Consider the following 22294-nt stretch of genomic DNA (forward strand, 5'->3'; position numbering starts at 1 on the left):
AAATAATAATGATCACGCCACCAAACACACATTCAGACTAAAGGAACCAGCCTGTTTGGAAAATGAGAGAAGTAGAAAGTACAGGTATTTGTGTTCAACATGTAAGAAGTAGAAAGTACAGGTATTTGAGTTCAACATGTAAGAAGTAGAAAGTACAGGTATTTGTGTTCAACATGTAAGAAGTAGAAAGTACAGGTATTTGTGTTCAACATGTAAGAAGTAGAAAGTACAGGTATTTGAGTTCAACATGTAAGAAGTAGAAAGTACAGGTATTTGAGTTCAACATGTAAGAAGTAGAAAGTACAGGTATTTGAGTTCAACATGTAAGAAGTAGAAAGTACAGGTATTTTTGTTCAACATGTAAGAAGTAGAAAGTACAGGTATTTGGGTTCAAAATGTAAGAAGTAGAAAGTACAGGTATTTGTGTTCAACATGTAAGAAGTAGAAAGTACAGGTATTTGTGTTCAACATGTAAGAAGTAGAAAGTACAGGTATTTGGGTTCAACATGTAAGAAGTAGAAAGTACAGGTATTTGTGTTCAACATGTAAGAAGTAGAAAGTACAGGTATTTGGGTTCAACATGTAAGAAGTAGAAAGTACATGTATTTGTGTTCAACATGTAAGAAGTAGAAAGTACAGGTATTTGTGTTCAACATGTAAGAAGTAGAAAGTACAGGTATTTGAGTTCAACATGTAAGAAGTAGAAAGTACAGGTATTTGAGTTCAACATGTAAGAAGTAGGAAGTACAGGTATTTGAGTTCAACATGTAAGAAGTAGGAAGTACAGGTATTTGAGTTCAACATGTAAGAAGTAGGAAGTACAGGTATTTGAGTTCAACATGTAAGAAGTAGAAAGTACAGGTATTTGAGTTCAACATGTAAGAAGTAGGAAGTACAGGTATTTGAGTTCAACATGTAAGAAGTCAAAGTAAAAAGTGGTCAGAAAAATAAGTAGTGGAGTAAAGTACTGATACCAGAAAAATGTACTTAGGCACGGTAACAAAGTATTTGTAGTCCACTACTTCCCACCTCTGAGCATTAGTAATCTCCGAGCTTTGTAGAAAATGTACAGAATTCAACAACGAAAAAAGCAGTTTGCAATGGCTCTTTATCAAGTTTCCTTCTTGCATCCTAGCAGGTACTCACCACCACCATCCTCCCGGGTTTGGGGGCTTCTGCCGGGGTGGTGTTCTTCGTTACGTCGGGGGCAGCAGTGGGTCCTGAGGTTGTTCCACTCAGTACTTTATCATCTGCATCCACAGAAATGATGGTGGCTGGGAATGTTTGAACTTCAAGAGCAGCAGTAGGAAGAGTTTTACCGTCGTCAGCGACAGTGATAGCATCCCCAGATACTGGAGAATGGGAGGCAGTGGTGGCATCTGCAGGTAAAAACACAACGCAATGGCTTTATATCTTAGAAGACAAATACTACTGAGTATCAGGTCTAAAACCACCAGACTCAGGGACAGTTTCATCCATTTAAGACTGCTAAACAGCTGAACTTTTGAAAGAACATACATAACATTCATTCATTTGCATCTTGCATATATTTATCTAATATATCATGTTCCATTTACTTGTATATCATTTTTTAATTTGTATTACATTGACTCTTCTTGCACTATTTCTATTTTATTTGTATTTACTTGCACTCATGTATCTGTTTTATTTGTTGCATGTCCTATATACATGTTGCACTGTTGGAGGAGCCTGTGACCTTAGTTTTTCATTGACATATCTACACTGTAGCTACCAGTGGCGTAACACTGTTGTGATTGGCCCCGGTGCAAATATTGTTTTGAGCCCCCCCCCCCCCATCGCCCCAAACATAAGCGCACGCTGATACGCTCACACACGCACGGACACACACAACTACTCATGACCGCCACATGTAGGCTATCAACAACAGCCTGACTCGATATCTTGATCCATCCCTCCTACTCCTAACTTTCTCATAATATAAAATAAACCCCGTTAATGCCGCCCCCCCCACAGCCTTTCAAATGAAACCGTCCAGGATGCATAATTCATTTAAGGTTTAAAGATGTTTACTATACGGCAGAGGTGTGGATTCGAGTCACATGACTTGGACTCGAGTCAGACTCGAGTCACCAATTTGATGACTTGAGACTCGACTTGACAAAATCACAAAACACTTGTGACTCGACTTGGACTTGAACACCAATGACTCGGGACTTGACTTGGACTTGAGCCTTCTGACTTGAGGTGACTTGATACTTTAATTCAGAGGTCTCCAACACGCCGATCGCGAGATGCCGCTAGAAGAGCAGACTCCCGTCGGGGAGAGCAGACTCTCCAGCCGTTTCTACTCTTGCTGAGAATCCTTGCAGACATATTACTATTTAGCTGGGCCACCATGCGGGCAATCATATGCGAGGACACACTGGGATCATACCATTATATGAAAGAAGGGTGGGGGGCACAGCAGGTTTAGTTGTACAGGCCAGCTGCACAGAGTGACGGGGAGACGGGAGGTGGGAGAAGTTCAGATATTGTACTTGAGTAAAAGTACCAGAGTGTAGGAATACTCGGTTACAATACAAAGTACTGCATTCAAAATGTTACAAGTAAAAGTACAAAAGTATTAGCATCAAAATATACTTAAAGTACCACCTGCAGAGGGATCTAGATTCAGGTGTTCTTTTCCCCACAGAGACCGCCTCGCTGCACATTATCATAAAGATAGATTGTGGGTCCCTTATAACATGTTGTACACAGAAATAAACATTCTGGTTACCTCAACATCAGGGATCTTATACATTAAACTCCTTCTGAATCAAACCGTCACGGTAGCCTTACTGATCCCTCTTAAAATTGAAAAAAAAAAGAAGTTACTTTACCAGCAGAGAGAAAATGGATTATTAAATTATTAATGTGACTAATAAATAGCAGTTTGATTATTAAGTATTATTCTGTTGATCAATGTCATTACATTTGGTGAAAAGCATGATGACTTGTTTAAGACTCGTTTTGTCAAAGTTTAGGACTTGACTTGAACTTGCCCATCCTGACTTGAGACTTGACTTGGACTTGAGCGCAAAGACTTGAGACTTGACTCGGACTTGCAAAACAATGACTTGGTCCCACCTCTGCTATACGGAAACTCCTTGCCAGAATGAACACAAACTAGAAAACGTATAACATATTGAGTTGATTCAATCCAAAACTACCGAATAAGAGGCAGATTCCTTCAATGTCTGTAATTTCACCTGGTTACAAAACGGACAATTTAGATTTTTGGTCCCTTCCTTACGATATTGATCAGATGACAATTTCTCAAAGTCACTTACCAGCGTTGATGACTGTGGGAGCAATAGATGTTTCTGTTGTTGCATCCTGACACTTCACCTCACCTGCAAGTAGGGAGACAGATAGAGAGATTATAAGAATAAGAAAAACGTTCATCTGATGAATATATTCTCTTCAATTCATGCAAAATGTCAAGTTCTGGTCCGCAAATTAAATATTTAAGCCCCCTTTATACAAAAATGATCATGCTCTGTGAAGGAACACTCAAACTAGAGATTGAGACAATAAACTCTTCAGGAAAATGTTTACCGAGGTAATAAACCAAGAGAGAAGTAGGCTAATTTTCTCATAGACTTCTATACAATCTAAGGTAGTTCATCAAGACACATTTTCTTATAGATCCAAGATAATAAATCAAGAGAGAAGTAGGCTAATTTATTTATTAACTTCTATACAATCTGAGGTAGTAAATCGAGAGATAAGTAGGCTAACTTTCTCATAGACTTCTATACAATATAAGTTCATAAACCAAGAGATAAGTAGGCTAACTTTCTCATAGACTTCTATACAATATAAGCTCATAAACCAAGAGATAAGTAGGCTAACTTTATCAAAGACTTCTATACAATATAAGTTCATAAACCAAGAGATAAGTAGGCTAACTTTCTACTAGACTTCTATACAATATAAGCTCATAAACCAAGAGAGAAATAGGCTTATTTTCTTATAGACTTCTTTACAATTTGAGGTAGTAAATACAAGAGAAGTAGGACCATTTTCTCATAGACTTCTTTTCAATCCAAGATATAGATGAAGAGAGAAGTAGGCACATTTTCTTATAGACTTCTATACAATGTAAGGTCATAAATCGAGAGAGAATTATGCTAATTTCCTTACAGACTTCTATACAATCTGAGGTAATAAACCAAGAGAGAAGTAGGCACATTTTCTTATAGACTTCTATACAATATAAGTTCATAAACCAAGAGATAAGTAGGCTAACTTTCTCATAGACTTCTATACAATATAAGTTCATAAACCAAGAGATAAGTAGGCTAACTTTATCAAAGACTTCTATACAATATAAGCTCATAAACCAAGAGAGAAATAGGCTTATTTTCTTATAGACTTCTTTACAATTTGAGGTAGTAAATACAAGAGAAGTAGGACCATTTTCTCATAGACTTCTTTTCAATCCAAGATATAGATGAAGAGAGAAGTAGGCACATTTTCTTATAGACTTCTATACAATGTAAGGTCATAAATCGAGAGAGAATTATGCTAATTTCCTTACAGACTTCTATACAATCTGAGGTAATAAACCAAGAGAGAAATAGGCTTATTTTCTTTTAGACTTCTTTACAATTTGAGGTAGTAAATACAAGAGAAGTAGGACCATTTTCTCATAGACTTCTTTACAATCCAAGATATAGATGAAGAGAGAAGTAGGCACATTTTCTTATAGACTTCTATACAATATAAGTTCATAAACCAAGAGATAAGTAGGCTAACTTTCTCATAGACTTCTATACAATATAAGGTCATAAACCAAGAGATAAGTAGGCTAACTTTCTCATAGACTTCTATACAATATAAGTTCATAAACCAAGAGAGAAGTAGGCTTATTTTCTTATAGACTTCTATACAATATAAGTTCATAAACCAAGAGATAAGTAGGCTAACTTTCTCATAGACTTCTATACAATATAAGTTCATAAACCAAGAGAGAAGTAGGCTTATTTTCTTATAGACTTCTTTACAATTTGAGGTAGTAAATACAAGAGAAGTAGGACCATTTTATCATAGACTTCTTTACAATCCAAGATATAGATGAAGAGAGAAGTAGGCACATTTCCTTACAGACATCTATACAACCTGAGGTAATAAATCAAGAGAGAAGTAGGTGTCGTAAATCGAGAGAGAAGTAGACTTGTGTTCTTGTAGACCTCCTCTATAGTATCTGAGGAAGAGAGAAGTATACACATTTTCTCATAGACTTCTATACAATATAACTTCTTTGTGCAACCTTTGCTGGAAGTTAGATAGATTGCAGCTTTGGGGGATTTCTTGATTGGCATCCCTTTTTCCGACCTGGAGATCCAGTTTTGTGGCTGTTTTAATATAAGATGTGTAAATTAAAATGACCTTTCTCAGTGAATGAGTTGGAACAGCTTGACCCGGTGAACTAAACTGCACGCCTGACCCAGAGAAGCCAGACTCTTTTTAACTCATTAGTCGTCACATACGAGCTAATTCTCTCCGTCTGCAGCGCTGTGCAAATAAACATCTCAGGCCAAACGTTTGTGACCTCCTGACTTCACATCCATCCTCCGGGAGAGCTCCTGTTCCTGTAAAAATCTGGGGATTATGTTTGGGTGGTGCTGAAAACCTTCTGACACAGGAAGGTGGAGAAAAGTAGGAAAGGTTTTCGGAGTTCAAGTGAGGGGATTCTGGGTTATTGAAGGAACGCCTTCACTGGGTTGAATAGCCTAAAGTCAAGTGGTAGATTTATATTATGAAGGGTACATATCCATAAAATAGCAGTGTGTGTCATAAGACAGCATTCAAGGGTTGTTGTAGGGTAACTTAATAAGAATATAATTATATCAGAGAGTCATTAGGCGCTTTCACACCGGAGTACTTTTCCCGTTTAGTTCCGTTAGTGCCTGGAATTTTGTGTTCACAACAAAAAGAGAACTTAGTTCAAAGAACTTTTACCCCCTTTTCAGTCCCTGCAAGAGAGGTGGGAGCCTGGGGAGAAAAAGTACCAATTTCTGATTGGCTGAGCGAATTGCAAACCACGCCCCGTAAAACTCGGAATGGTTTTTTGAAGCCGCCATTGTATTTGCTGGCATTTGTATTAGCATTATTAGCATTAGCATTATTAGCATTAGCATTCGCCCCGCGCACCAACGGAGAGAGACTAACTTATGGCAACACAAAAAAAAACATGGGAGCGGTGGAGTGATGAGTAGGTGTCGGCGTTCTGGCGATTTACTTCAGATTTACTTCAGTCCCCAACTCCGGGGACTTCCGGACAGGGACTTCGGGTGGCAGTATACGCCGTGAAGTTGTTTGCGGCCTGCCAGTAAACCCAAAGCAGAAGAAGACGAAGTAACGTCAGCGGCTCATTTGCGTAATCTTCTCTCAGGGAACTTATTCCGGTGTGAACGCGATCGGCTCTTCCATGGGGGAACTAAGTGCTGGGAACTAAGTACTTGGTGTGAAAGCGGCTTTTGTGAAAGGAATCAGAATTTACGGGGTTTAAATGGCTTAATTTTCAAGTAAAAAAATCACACATTTGTGAGTAAAATCGAAGAGATTCTATGAGTTTTATGTCACAAATAGCGATCATAAACCCCTTAAAGAAAATGTTTTGTTTAGCGAGTAACCCTATACATTTCTCACAAATGTACCACTTTAATCTTTACTCGTCGTCATGTCTGTTTGTTTTGTAAAAGAGGAGAAATGTGCGGGTAATTTCGTCCGCTTGTGAAATCCTCATAAACGCCTCGATCTGAAGTTATCAGAGACACAAGCTGAGCAAACGCTGGGAGAAACTCTGATTTTAAAAGTCAAACTAAGACTTTATTCAGTGTTTTTATAATGGGGAGGGGAGAAAGACATGATCAAATAATTCTCCTCTGAAATGTTTTCTTTTAAAACCATCTGCATAACGTTAAGTAAAAGAGAAATGGCTTCCATTACGCTGTCATAAAAACGTATTTCTGGTATAAATCACATCGTAACAAGGCGTTTGTATTCCCCGCAGCATCATTTCTCCTCTCCACTTGGACGCAAACCAGCGCAGAGTGTAAACTGTTTAACTCCTAACCCAAACTATTCTGCTATCACAGGAGAAATGTGTTTCCTGCACCACTCTGTTATTTAGTTAAGCTCCAAATCCAGTCATATAAATGGGAGTTTAGGTGGTTCGTGTGCAGTCCTTTAAACGCCACTCACTCTGGATTAAGTCCTCTGTGGGAATGTTACCACATAAAACAAAAAGTATTGGTAACTCTTTTCTTTCCAGTAGTACCAGATATGTGACGTTCTGCATGTTAGCTGGTGTAAGTCTGTATACATGTTTCACTAATGTTAGACCGTGCTATTAGGGCCTTCATCTAATTGCCTGTTTAAAGAGCTTTAATGTGGAAAGTGTTTAGCCTCTACAGTCAGTGTAAGTATTTTATTAAGATAGTTTATAAGAAAGCTTCTTAAAGCACTTCAGTGTCCAACCAGTAAAGTATTAAGTGTATTGTGGATGTTTTATGATGGTTGGTTTAAGCCCAGTTTCTTTGAAAGCAAGATTCAATTAGGAAACTAAGACTAAAGCTACCAAGCGACCCCCAAGAGAGGTGATAAATAAAGACCTTTTTTTTGTAGATAAACACGTTTTAAATGAGGTTTTTTTAATGGTCTGTTTACATGTGAACCACACACAGTTTCCTGCTCAGTCTGTGCAGATGTACACAACCACAACATCGTTTGTTTGACATGCTGGAATCTGTTGCAGTCTGATCCAACTGTGCTTCATATTAAAGAAAGATCAGGTGCTTGAATAAAGAAGTCTAATCATTTGGAAGACTGGCAGGAATTCCACATTTCTGACCGTCGTGGATTATATTTCAATCAGGAGAGACGTGATGTTTATTATCGGGACCCATGACACGCGGGAATAGTGATTGACGTATTACAACAAGTAACTGTAATGATGTTTTGGCGATTAGGCCCCGGGTTTGCAGGACGATCATTCAGGAGGGAAAGAACCGCTCTGATGAACCCCCCGGGGTCTAGACACTGGTGGTGGTGATAGTGGTTCGTCCGATCTGAAGGGAGAAGGTTTCAGCTTGGCCCTGTATTAGGAGACAGGAGGCGAAGGGGTGGAGGAGGTTTGTGCGTTGACACTTGAAATGACAACTGACGGGGAGGGGAGAGCAGATTTAAAGGGGTTAGCAGGTGCGATGATTGGCTAGCCGGGGGGTGATGCCCCTGATCACTTATTGAGATAACGTGTGGCACCCAATAATGTTGTCTTCCTGATTGAACTTGCACTGAGCAACATATCACAAACACATCATATTTGAACATTATAGCTTGCACTAAAAATCGTTTTACAAGGCTCGTTTGGCACTGATGCACATGAGGGATGAGATCAGTGTTGCAGAGGTGTAATAAAACACTATAGAGGACTGGGGGGAGCAGGGGGAGAGATGATGAGGTGGAGGGGGAGACAGTTTCATCCTCTTGGTTTATAATGAAGATGTTTTTAAAGCCAGATCGTAGGTTTCTATTTACATGACTGACAACCTCCTTCAACTTCACACACTAACAGACTCACAGAAACTCAGTTCATAAACACATTGACAATCGCACCACTCCAACACATTGATAAATTACATCAGTAAATACCACTCTGGTGAATTTAAAAACAGAAGTTGCAAACAAGTGTCTAAATAAGAAGACTAAACGTCATCACGCCCAACATTAGCCTCCTTTAGCTTAGCGGTGGTGACCTGAAGTCATGTGACCGTGCTGTAGTTCCTTTATAGCCCAACATTAGCCGCCTTTAGCTTAGCGGTGGTGACGTGAAGTCATGTGACCGTGCTGTAGTTCCTTTATAGCCCAACATTAGCCACCTTTAGCTTAGCGGTGGTGACGTGAAGTCATGTGACCGTGCTGTAGTTCCTTTATGGCCCAACATTAGCCTCCTTTAGCTTAGCGGTGGTGACGTAAAGTCATGTGACCGAGCTGTAGTTCCTTTATAGCCCAACATTAGCAACCTTTAGCTTTGCGGTGGTGACGTGAAGTCATGTGACCGTTTTGTAGTTCCCTTATAGCCCAACATTAGCTTTTAAAAATCATAAAGTCATTAATAGTATCCTGCTGAGCAAAACGTGTAAGTATCATAGCTACTCCATTCAGATTTAGGGAGGTGCAGAGGGAGGGTATCAGCCCCTCTCCCCCCTGATTAAAGGGGTGCAGTCAGTTTGAGCAGCTGCAGAATGACATCATGTTCACGGGGGAAAAGCCTCGGCTCTAAATCCTCCATCTGACCTCCACCCAGACTACAGAGACTCTCCCTGGCTGTCATAACGAGTCCCACCCTCCTTCTCCCAGCTCCGCTGCTTCCAGATGTCCACAGCAGACCCTCACATCTCCCCTCACCCCTTCCTCCTCACTCCCTACAAGGAGAAATGTCTCCTCAGCTTAACGCAGGAATTCATAATTCTATCTGGGACGAAGAAATGCAGAGGGAGAAATGAGGCCATCATTTTAATATAGTTTAAACTGTCAGGTATGCTTGGCGTTTTTAATTGAGTTGTGACATATTTTATGGTTTTATAATTGTATTCAATGCATAACAAAAAACTGTTCAAAACACCTGATAAACTGAACTATAAATGCAGGAGGTTTGTGTGAAAGGAGCAGATTATTTCCTGTAAATATTGCATCAGAGGCGAGTTTTACGATTCTCTGTCTGCGTTGTTAGAAACTCATTAAAAGGCACTCTTATATTTCTTGGGGGTTTCCCTCTCCTGCAGGTTTCGGTGCATGTAAACGGTCTGCAGAGGCTAACTTCCCTGTGCAAAAGGAACCTGAAAATGAGCAGTAATAATTGTAATCGAACAATCTATACATTTTATAAACTAAAAATTATCTACAACCTTTTACATGTATATTGTGTTGTTATCTAATATAACTACAAGATACATTTCAAAAACGACAAATTATTCCTTCCGACATACATGAAGGCGCCCCTGATTTAATCTCTACGTAATTGACATCTGGTTGTATTCATAGTGTGGTCTCTTAGCACACCACAAATTATACACGGTCTGTACAAAGAAACCAAAAGAGTTTGTCACTAAATGCATCCAAAAACCCAAACAGATCGTAGTACTACAGCTTGATACTTCCCAGGAATACTACAACCAACGTGATCATTATTTTAGTTTCTAGACAGACGGGTGGGGAGCGTTTTCATCCTGACCGCGCCCCGTTGTGTTTTTAATCAAAACACTCAATAGTTTTGAAAAACAGAAACTCTAAAAGTAATTAACAGCAGGTTAGGAATGTCATCCTCAGACAGGAAGTGGCTGGAAGAGCAGACAGCGTGCAGCGACCTCAAACTGTGGAGGGAACACAGATAACACTCTGTAAAACACACACTGTGGGCACACACTCCTGCAGGGGTAACACACACACTGTGGGCACACACTCCTGCAGGGGTAACACACACACTGTGGGCACACACTCCTGCAGGGGTAACACACACACACTGTGGGCACACACTCCTGCAGTGGAAACACACACACTGTGGGCACACACGCTGCAGTGGAAACACACACACTGTGGGCACACACGCATGCAGTGGAAACAAACCGTCCTGCAGTGGAAACACACACACTGTGGGCACACACACTCTTACAGTGGAAACACACACTCTTACAGTGGAAACACACACACCTGCAGAACACACACCATGCTCCTAAAGTTGTAGAAATGTTACATTTAAGAGATAACAAATTCAGAATTGAATAACTGAATTACCCTAACCCAAATTAAAAGAAGAACCACTTTAAAGGGGCCTTTTCTTTCCCTCTCATTTGGTGTGGTCTCTAGGGTTTTAGTGCATGTAAATGGTCTGCAAAGGCTAAAATGCACGTGTTCCTTCCAGGGCACGCCAACAGTCACATAACTTTGGAACACTTCTATTGGCTAGCGCTCCAACACATTGTACGTGATAGGCTAAGGGGCGGGACATCCCTAAGCGGTTGACCAATCACAGCCGAGCTAACAGCCACATCGCTAAGGCTTTCACATTATCACTATTATTTCTCACTCTTCCTCTCCCACTTTCAGCTCCTGAGCTTCATTCAGAAGCAGATTATTTGAGGCTTGAGGTCTCGATATCTTTTTACAACCTTTTCTCTCATTGTGATGTAGAAACAGCAGCTGGAGCCGCTCCACGGACATCTGCAGAGGAAAGAGCAGCTGCACGCTCTCTGATCCGCTGACAACATGTTTTGGAAACAGGTTTAAAGTTTCACTGCCTTGCTGAAACTATTTTAATGAGATGATTAAGGGGTGGATAAAAGAATGGGCAGAAGCAGCTATCATGATGCTACCTCCTTTTATTCTTTTCTCCTTCTTCAGCAGGAATACTGTATGTTTAAGATGAATTATTGTCTGTGCTGCACTTCAATGATAACAGTAAGTTAGCAGGGCATCATTCATATGAGAAATACAGCTTTAATTGGTCTAACATTTCTAGAATCAATATCAAAAGTCTTCAAAATGCTGACATGGGTAGGAAGATATTAAAAAATCTAGCGGATTCTAGCCTTTGCAGACCATTTACAAACACACAAACCTATAACACCCTACAGGACAGGAAAGGACAAACCACTAAAAGCGTAACAGGGCCTCTTTAACAAAATGACCCCATCAGTGGTGAAAAACGAACTCTTAGTGGACAAAATATCCGCAGTGCGATTTCAAAAATCAGTATAGCCATTAGTCACTTACACACAAAAACAACCACCGGCAGAAAACACGCTGCTATCGATGCAAACACACAAACGCAGTACACACACTTACCAACCCTCCCGATTTTCGCGGGAGACTCCCGATTTCATTGCCCTCTCCCGGTTTCCTCCCGGGGTCATATTTCTCCCGCATTTCTCCTGATTTCTGACAAAATCAGATTTACTCAGGACTGTTTCCACTCGGACTTTAATACAGCTACACCATTGTTTGGTTTCCATGGTAACACGTCTCTTTAGTAGCGCGCTCAACTCAAAGTCTGAGAGGGTGAGGCAGATATTCACAGAAAACAGAACAAGAATCGACAACTACTCTATTCACTACTTTCCTGTAAAATACAGGTCCAGCCCACACATATGCTCCATCAAGGACGGTGCTACAGGCCGCAAGTCAGTGCACTTACAACTACAATAAGCATGTTAATGTTAATCTAACAGCTCCGGCGATCCACTAGCACACCCCGCCCCCCCCAATTTTACATTTTGAAATTCTCCCGATTTCTGAGGTCTAAAGGTTGGCAAGTATGAGTACACATGAGTCCAGCCCCAGGGCCCTGTGCAGAAGGTCACTGTCTTGTGTTTTAAATTAGGAAGTATAAAGCCGGGCTCCAGCGAGCGAACATTAATTACCAGGAGCAATTACTCTGGCAGTCCAAAGGCCTCGGCTAAGGCTCATTACGGGCTTTTTATTCGCAGAGTAAACCCCTCCATAAAGACACGCCGTTTACTACGCTTTGTGTTTGGCTTCACATCAGCGTAACCTTGGATCAGAGAATCACTGGAGTTCAGTTTGGCGTGAAAAAGAAAAAGAGGACACAACAAGGCGCCTTCCAACTTCTTGCTTTGGAGGTCACACTAACATCTCATTAACTAGTGCTCAGCGATATATGTGGAGTTTCTCGAAGCCTTGTCCCGCCAAATTTGCTGGGCTGAAAATGAAGGAGAAACAGGAGGAGAGGTTTTATTTTCCCCTTGCTGGTAAAAAGCAAACAGCTGTAAAATTGCAGCGGGGTGCCGGGGGAACGAGGAACAACAAGCTGCTGTAATTGGGAAAGGACGATCCGAACAAGGCGCCTGCTTTTCATTAGGATTGTTTTACAGAGTAAATATTGTTGCTAGATGATTGACTCGTCCAACTTTCTCTATTTTCCTGGACGATCATTTAGTTAGTGCGTTTGTTTTTCTCATCCGTAATATGTTTTTCTATTGGAAAAAGAAAAAACACTTAGAAATCCCTTTTGTTCTCGTGGTTGTTAAGCAGACAAGGAGGAGGATTTTTAGGTTATTTTGCAAACATTTACCAGAGATTTCAAATAGTGGTGATATACGGTGGGAGAGAAGTGCAAACAAGCTAACAAAACTCTCACAACACATTTACATTAGGAGAAATGTATTGTAGCTTCAGAAATTATGCAAATATAAAAACACAAATGTGCCAAAACACATGAAGATGAAGAGATTTCTTCATCAACCAAACGCTGCAAGAAGCTCAAAACACAACGGAGACCAGGGGACACTAAAGAGTGACGCACACAGCTGGGAGACCAGGGGACACTAAAACGTGGCGCACACAGCTGGGAGACCAGGGGACACTAAAGAGTGACGCACATAGCTGGGAGACCAGGGGACACTAAAACGTGACACACACAGCTGGGAGACCAGGGGACACTAAAGAGTGACGCACACAGCTGGGAGACCAGGGGACACTAAAGAGTGACGCACACAGCTGGGAGACCAGGGGACACTAAATAGGGACGCACATAGCTGGGAGACCAGGGGACACTAAAAAGTGACACACACAGCTGGGAGACCAGGGGACACTAAAACGTGACGCACACAGCTGGGAGACCAGGGGACACTAAAACGTGACGCACACAGCTGGGAGACCAGGGGACACTAAAGAGTGACGCACATAGCTGGGAGACCAGGGGACACTAAAAAGTGCCGCACACAGCTGGGAGACCAGGGGACACTAAAAAGTGACGCAGACAGCTGGGAGACCAGGGGACACTAAAGAGTGACGCACACAGCTGGGAGACCAGGGGACACTAAAACGTGACCTACACAGCTGGGAGACCAGGGGACACTAAAAAGTGAGGCACACAGCTGGGAGACCAGGGGACACTAAAACGTGACGCACACAGCTGGGAGACCAGGGGACACTAAAGAGTGACGCACACAGCTGGGAGACCAGGGGACACTAAAACGTGACGCACACAGCTGGGAGACCAGGGGACACTAAAGAGTGACGCACACAGCTGGGAGACCAGGGGACACTAAAACGTGAGGCACACAGCTGGGAGACCAGGGGACACTAAAGAGTGACGCACACAGCTGGGACCGGTGTTTTCATATTTCCATCGTTTCTGAAGCTGCAGCGTGTTTCTGCTAATGAAATGTTTTGGACTGTTGTTGCTCGTTCGCACCTGCCGGCCACCGTAGGGATTAAGTTTAGATACTAATAAAATAAATAGCTTACATCTTACGAAAAACAATCTTCAAACAATGATGTCTTGCTCCAACAGAAGAGTTAGACTTCTATCTGTTGAGGTGACGATTCAATATTTGCCGACGAGGAGTGGGCGCTCAAATATTTCCAGCTGTTTCTCTCCTGCAGAAATCAGTGCAGCTTTGACAGGACGCAGGCTCCGGGTTTAATTACCCCTCAGCCATAACTCTGGACACACACCCTCGCTGACATCAGACGGCTTCCCGCCAGCGCTTACGTAACGCAGACCCACACCCTGCAGGATGACGTGGATCCCACCTCAGCATCTCAGCGCTGGGACCGAAGGAATGCTGCTCCATAACCTCAGGCCATGAGAAACAGAGAGAGACGCTGCCATGTTGACGTTGGCAGGGCGAGAAACAGAGACATGAGAAACATTTCGGTGCAGCAGATATATCAACTCATGCACTGTCGAGACCCCTGCAATAATGTTTGGATAAAATTACGATGATGACAACTTGAGAAAGGGTGTCATTTGAAACTTTTACAAAATGCTCTCGTCTTTTTAATTTGAGATTTAAGTTGAATGCATGGAAGGTCAACCTGCAAATACATTTTTGTTGGATAAGGAAGGGAAAACATCTTGCTCTGCTGCTCATCTGTAAAAAAGGGGACATAGACATAGTCAGTATTCTGTGCCTCTACTCTGGAGGGAGAACAGGGATTTGAGCCTTTGAAGACCGTTTACATGCACTAAAACCTATACAACACTACAGGAGAGGGAAAACACTCAAAAGAGTAATATGGCCTCTTTAAAATCGATTTCATCTGGATGATTTAATGTCTTTCTCTGCTCTGTAACTTTAATTGTTGGAGGGAGAACAGGGATTTGAGCCTTTGCAGACCATTTACATGCACTAAAACCTATAAAACACCCAAAAGAATAATATGGCCTCTTTAATGTCTTTCTCTGCTCTGTAACTTTTATTTTTTTAAATTGTATAACCATCATATTTAACTTCCGCTTGTTTTTCTTTCCATATTCTTGATTTTTTTGAATTTTTATTTTATTTCAAAAGTGAATAAATGTAATTTTATAAAGTGTTCCTGATGCACTTTGAACTGCTTTGTTGTTAAGAAATATAAAAGGAATTTCCTTAAGTTTTTTCTTACAAAATTCCGACTTCAACAGAAAAAGACTTCAACAGGAAATATCCCAACTGCAAATAAGGAAATATCTATTTTGTAATGTTGCAGTCGACACTTCTCATTTACTGCTGCAGAGCCTTTTCATCAGAAGCCTTGCAGATAACACCCTGAATGTATTATATGAAAGCAAGCCTCCATGTTTTCCCCCTTCTTCTCCACAGCAGATTTAAAGTCTTGGGTTTTCCCCTGAAATCTTGGGAGACAGACGTCAGCTTACAACATACTCCAAAGAGGCGTTCAATGACATCACCCGACGCTGCAGACCATGGCCATTTCAGCGCTGCATATTTGCACGACTGCATCACTCCTGACTGACAGCCATGGGAAGTGGGAGCAGAACAACAAACTGCTTCAACATGACGGGGATGTTCGCACTGATTAAAAGAGTGTTCACTTATCAAGTTTATATCAAAGCGCTCTTCCTCTTCCTGCTCATCAGAGCTTCAAATCCAAACTGAGATGTTTGTAACTTCCGGCGGGAATCACCGAGTCCCTGTATTCTACTTGAAATATTACTGCAGTTTTAAAACACTTTAGTGGAGTATTGGGTTAACGTATTGAGATGAATACGCCTTTTCAAATGCAAATGTGAATACCTGAACATCAGCAGGAGAGGACTCTTTAAAGTAGAGACACTACATACTGATATACACCTGAACATCAGCAGGAGAGAACTCTTTAAAGTAGAGACACTACATACTGATATACACCTGGACATCAGCAGGAGAGGACTCTTTAAAGTAGAGACACTACATACTGATATACACCTGAACATCAGCAGGAGAGGACTCTTTAAAGTAGAGACACTACATACTGATATACACCTGAACATCAGCAGGAGAGGACTCTTTAAAGTAGAGACACTCCATACTGATATACTCCTGAACATCAGCAGGAGAGGACTCTTTAAAGTAGAGACACTACATACTGATATACACCTGAACATCAGCAGGAGAGGACTCTTTAAAGTAGAGACACTACATACTGATATACACCTGAACATCAGCAGGAGAGGACTCTTTAAAGTAGAGATACTACATACTGATATACACCTGAACATCAGCAGGAGAGGACTCTTTAAAGTAGAGACACTACATACTGATATACACCTGAACATCATCAGGAGAGGACTCTTTAAAGTAGAGACACTACATACTGATATACACCTAAACATCAGCAGGAGAGGACTCTTTAAAGTAGAGACACTACATACTGATATACACCTGAACCTCAGCAGGAGAGGACTCTTTAAAGTAGAGACACTACATACTGATATACACATGAACATCAGCAGGAGGACTCTTTAAAGTAGAGACACTACATACTGATATACACCTGAAGATGAGCAGCATATGTCTCTAACCCCATCAGAGACAAACTCAGCACCATCTAGTGGACTGAGTCATTTGTATTTATATGATAAAAGCTATTTGTTTCAAATAAGCTATGTACCTTTCGAACTAACGGAGATATATTGCAATGCCAAATGAATTTAAAATGTAATAATTTTCTATCCAAAAGCGAGTCAAAGAGAGAAAAAGACATTGCTTAGGCACTTCTCCATTTTGCAGAAATACTACAAGGCATGTTTTTAAGACTGGCCTCAGATCAGCTGCCACACCCCAAGGCCCTCTGGGTAATGACATCACTTCCACCAAATCTAATGTGGCATTGATTAAAGTCCCCCGACACACTACGACCTCCAAAAAGACGCTCTGCATGCATCAGAGTAACAAAGAGTGTTCTTCATGCAGGAGACAGACGTAATGAAGCGTGAAACATCGAAAAATGTTTGATGCATAAAGACGTCATCGAGGGGCAGACCTCTCACCCGCAGTCCATAAGTTGGACACAGATGGAGTCTTGTGACCAGAGATGGAAGAAATACTCACATCCTTTATCAAGTAAAAGTATAAATACTAATTGAAAGTCCTGAATTCAAAATGTCACTAAAGCATCACCAGAGAAATGTGCTTTAAGTACTGGCTCTTTCTACGTTAACAACATTACTTATTACTTCAAGCCAACAACCAAAAACACAATCAAACACCATTGACTTCCAGACCAAGGGGACAGGAAGTGATGAAATGCCAGGTTTTAGGACTCATTTCTGCATCCATTCCTATCCATCAGTGGTCAGCTGTTTTGCTTCCGAAATGATTAACGTGAAAGCAAAATAAAAATGTAGGCATAGGGGCGAAATGTTTTCATTAATAAATGAAGAGAATAATTGTCAAATTATCCTGACAACCTGCCTTCGATCCCCGTTACCTAAACGCCTGTTCGGTGTTAGCGCCTACACCTGTTCGAAGCTTAAAAATATGAAATCTTTGGAGGCTCATGTGTTATTTACAAACAAGGCGTACAGGGCCTTCAAATCTACATGTTTAATGACAGCTTTAACATCATCCGGACAGAGGTGTGTGTGAAGCTAATACTTTGCTAACTGAATGCTAACAAAACATATATTTGTGAATACTCCAATCTTTCAGGGCTGCGTCTCCATTGTAAGGTTTTCCTTTTAAAAAACATTATCCCATGGTCCTTCTTTTGTTTTGTAGTTGGTTGAGGGATTGGCTTCATCCCGACCAATGTTGAAACGTTTCAATTCATCGGATTAATTTAAAACCACTTTGCTCGCCTCACAGGTTAAATCAATATGTTGTTGGTATCCTCCAAAGATGGCACACTTGCTGTTGTTGACGTCACATTCCCTCTACTGTATACAAACCATCGATGCATTTACAGGAGGGCTTTTCCAGTGTTGTGTTTTTTCTTGCAGCCACTTGTGACCCTGCCTCAGGAAGTTAGCACCACATTGACAGTTGGACGTGTATGTGTGTGTGTGTGTGTGTGTGTGTGTGTGTGTGTGTGTGTGTGTGTGTGTGTGTGTGTGTGTGTGTGTGTGTGTGTGTGTGTGTGTGAATAATGTCACAGGTGTGTGTGAGCATAGTGCAGAGTCAGCAGATCTCAGACTGCACGGATGTTTTCCAGAATTATTTACTTTGGCAAAAACATGCACACTACAATCAAAGACATCCTGAAGAGGTGTGTACTTTGGAAATATAAACAATTTTAGTGAAATACTGAAATACTGATTGATATTTAACCAAGATACTGTTGGTTACAAGCAAGAGAACAACTAACAAGAGACTGGCGTAAGGCTGAGCCCCCACTAAAAGGTCAGTGGATGGAGATTATTATTTAAATGGGAAACATGAAGTATCAACCAACTAAAAGTGAGACAACATTTTTTATTATTATTGTTCATTTGTATTTCTTCTTTTTTGTAATTTTTATTATTTTTGGTTATTATTATGTTATTTTTTATATTTAATATTATTATTATTATTTGTATTTTTACATTTTAAGGTTAATATTATTATTCAATTTTTTTCGTTATTTTTTCTTTTTCTAAATACTATTATTATTTATTATTTTTATTATTAATAATAATGTATACAATGTCTGAGCATGGTGTCTGAATTTCAGCTTGTTTATTATTTTTATTTTTTTATATTGCTAGGGAACATGTGCAATACTTTTTGTTGAAAATACAAAAAAAACCTAATAAAAAAAGTAATAAAAGTTTGAAAAACACTGTAAACCAGATGTTTGGCGATGAAGACCCTGTTTCCCATCGCTGGAAACAAGCTAACCCCCTACGGAGAGAAATGTTTTTCAATCAACAAAATAACCTGATTATTATTATGTGTCTCTGTATCGTGGCTTTTACTCCTCGATGGGGCGTGTCCACAGTTAACCTGTTAGCTGCTGAGGCACACGCCTTTTTATGTGGACACTACCACCGTGTTCCCCGTCTCATGATCGTTTCCCCCTTTAAAATAAACCTTAAAGTTATTCTCATCTCTCCTCCTCCTCCTCCTCCTCCTCCTCCTCCTCCTCCTCCTCCTCCCAAAGGTCAACTCTCTCGCCCGGAGGCTCTGCAGAAGTCGTTACACCGAGCTGATCCAGAACCAGTCATACACCACCTTGCAATTAGCAGCCTGCCCGTGATCACACACACACACACACACACACACACACACACACACACACACACACACACACACACACACACACACACACACACACACACACACACACACACACACACACACACACACACACACACACACACACACACACACACACACACACACACACACACACACACACACACACACACACACACACACACACACACACACACACACTTAATTCAATTTTTTAACCCGTGTGCAAAGCCTTGTTTACATGCTGCTGTACCAAAAACGCAAATCTAGATCAATAAAGTGCATCTAATTTAAAAAAAACTCTTTTGTGGTGAAGCAGCTCATATTTAAATGGATATATCTTCCCTGAAGGCATACATATACATAAATATGTGGTTTCATGCTCGGTTTGACCCCTTTCACACACATTCAAACATGCATTCAAACACTTATGTGTTCATGCAGCATTCAATACGTTCACTGGAGTCATACAAACACATACATCTGTTGTTTCATCCCTTTCACACACATTCAAACATGCATCAGCTCCACCCAGATGCACTGCAGGATGAACAGCATCATTATTCCCAACTTTCCACTCCTCAGCGGAGCCTTTGTGTCTGTGTGCAGCCTCATGGCATCAAAGGGTTGCACACTCAACGTGAGACTCTGAGGGAACTTTTTTTAAAGAAGTTTTATGAATGAAGTTGTACTCACAGCTGAGCAGCAGAGCGCCGAGCAGCAGGGTCATCCTCCACATGGCCATCCTCTCACTGGGTCACACTGATACTGGAGAGGGTAAAGGAGTGTGTGTGAGGAGTGTGTGTGTGAGGAGTGTGTTCAGCTGTGGAGTGTGTGTTTCCTGTGAGGTCTGAGTGAGGCAGGATGAAGTCTGGCTGTGTTGAGTGGCTCTTTATACGACCTCTCTCTCTCTGAGTCCACACCCCCTCTCTAACTGCCTGCCGTTAGCCCGCTTCCCCCAGAGCAACCTCCTCCCATGTGTGTGAGGGTGTGTGTGTGTGTGTGTGTGTGTGTGTGTGTGTGTGTGTGTGTGTGTGTGTGTGAGAGGATGTGTGTGTGTGTGTGTGTGTGAGAGGATGTGTGTGAGGATGTGTGTGTGTGTGTGTGTGTGTGTGTGTGTGTCTGTGTGTGTGTGTGTGTGTGTGTGTGTGTGTGTGTGTGTGTGTGTGTGTGTGTGTGTGTGTGTGTGTGTGAGGATCTGTGTGTGTGTGTGTGTGTGTGTTTGTGTGTGTGTGTGTGTGTGTGTGTGTGAGGGTGTGTGTGTGTGTGTGTGTGTGTGTGAGGGTGTGTGTGTGTGTGTGTGTGTGTGTGTCTGTGTGTGTGTCTGTGTGTGTGTGTGTGTGTGTGTGTGTGTGTGTGTGTGTGTGTGTGTGTGTGTGTGTGTGTGAGAGGATCTGTGTGTGTGTGTGTGTGCGTGTGTGTGTGTGTGTGTGTGTGTGTGTGTGTGAGGGTGTGTGTGTGTGTGAGGGTGTGTGTGTGTGTGTGTGTCTGTGTGTGTGTGTGTGTGTGTGTGTGTGTGTGTGTGTGTGTGTGTGTGTGTGTGTGTGTATGTGAGAGGATCTGTGTGTGTGTGTGTGTGTGTGTGTGTGTGTGTGTGTGTGTGTGTGTGTGTGTGTGTGTGTGTGTGTGAGGGGGTGTGTGTGTGTGTGTGTGTGTGTGTGTGTGTGTGTGTGTGTGTGTGTGTGTGTGTGTGTGTGTGTGTGTGTGTGTGTGTGTGTGTGTGTGTGTGTGTGTGTGTGTGTGTGTGTGTGTGTGTGTGTGTGTGTGTGTGTGTGCAGCGAGCAGCTCCGGATGTTAGCTGCCGATGTCCCGTTGAGCTTTATCTTAACTGCCGCTTTGTTTCCTGGAGAAAGTGTTTCATAAAGTTTGTCTCTAACGTTTCAGCACTGGGGGGCTTCGGGGACGTTTCTTCATTTTGAGTAATCGGCTGATTGTAATTCAAGTTTCAAGGCTTTTATTGTCATTGGTTCAGCAGCTACAGTGTAGATATGTCAATGAACATCTTAGGTCACAGGCTCCTCCAACAGTGCAACACAATAAAACATGAACATATTTGACCGTGATTTAATTGTAATACACGTTTCTAAATGATGCTGAAGTAACAACATACTGATACCGGTTAGTAAAAACCATGAATTAAGGCTTTGGCAAGTCTGCAGACAGACGGCAGGCGAAATGGAGATCGGCTAAGCTAACGCAGTATATGCTCCGACCGTCCACACTCACAACAACGGCCTACAGACATAAATAAACCAGCGACTGTATTCTCCATGACACAGACAGTCTGTGGTTTGTACTTGTTTAACTTCTGTCTAGTTTCTGAACAGATATGAAGAGCTGTGAGCTCTGAGGGCTAACAGCTAACGGCTGATGTTGGTTTTGTGGTTCTCATTGAAGATGACGTCACGGCTCCCCCTACACTGCGTTACTATAGTTACTGCCCCAGTTCCTAAACTGTTACGACCCGTCCACACTATAGCTTCAAAAAAAACTTGGAGCTGGGCGTGTCTGAAGCTTGGGGATTTTATTCGAGCACCGCGACCAACAACCAATCACATGAATGTCCCGCCCCCGGCATACAAAGCAAAAAACCCCGGGGATTTTATGCGAGCAATATATATATATATATATATATATATATATATATAAACTCCCCAACAGGCGAAAACCTACCAGTTTCACCCACTGTCTCTGCCACCTCCCTCCATGCCTGGTTCCTCCGGTTAGTATCCCGGTAAATAGTTCTGGTCGTAAAGAACCGGGTGATTTGCTACCGTAATATCTCGTTTGGAATATGAGGA

At 41.6% G+C, this 22294-nt stretch overlaps 1 protein-coding gene across 2 annotated transcripts in view; it reads right to left on the reverse strand.

The window, feature by feature from the left end:
* Positions 1-20378, reverse strand: part of cd34 (CD34 molecule) — a 29742-nt gene extending 9364 nt beyond the window's left edge. For both annotated transcript variants that reach the window (XM_079677683.1, XM_079677682.1), the window contains exons 1-3: positions 20190-20378; positions 3312-3374; positions 1147-1379 (exon numbers count right to left, since the gene is read on the reverse strand). In XM_079677683.1, the coding sequence (XP_079533809.1) occupies positions 1147-1379; positions 3312-3374; positions 20190-20238 (345 nt within the window). In that variant the 5' untranslated portion in view covers positions 20239-20378. The remainder of the gene's footprint in view (positions 1-1146; positions 1380-3311; positions 3375-20189) is intronic.
* Between the last annotated feature and the right edge of the window lie 1916 nt (positions 20379-22294).

This window comes from Notothenia rossii (assembly GCF_949606895.1).
Source record: "Notothenia rossii genome assembly, chromosome: 4".
NCBI classification, from domain to species: domain Eukaryota; kingdom Metazoa; phylum Chordata; class Actinopteri; order Perciformes; family Nototheniidae; genus Notothenia; species Notothenia rossii.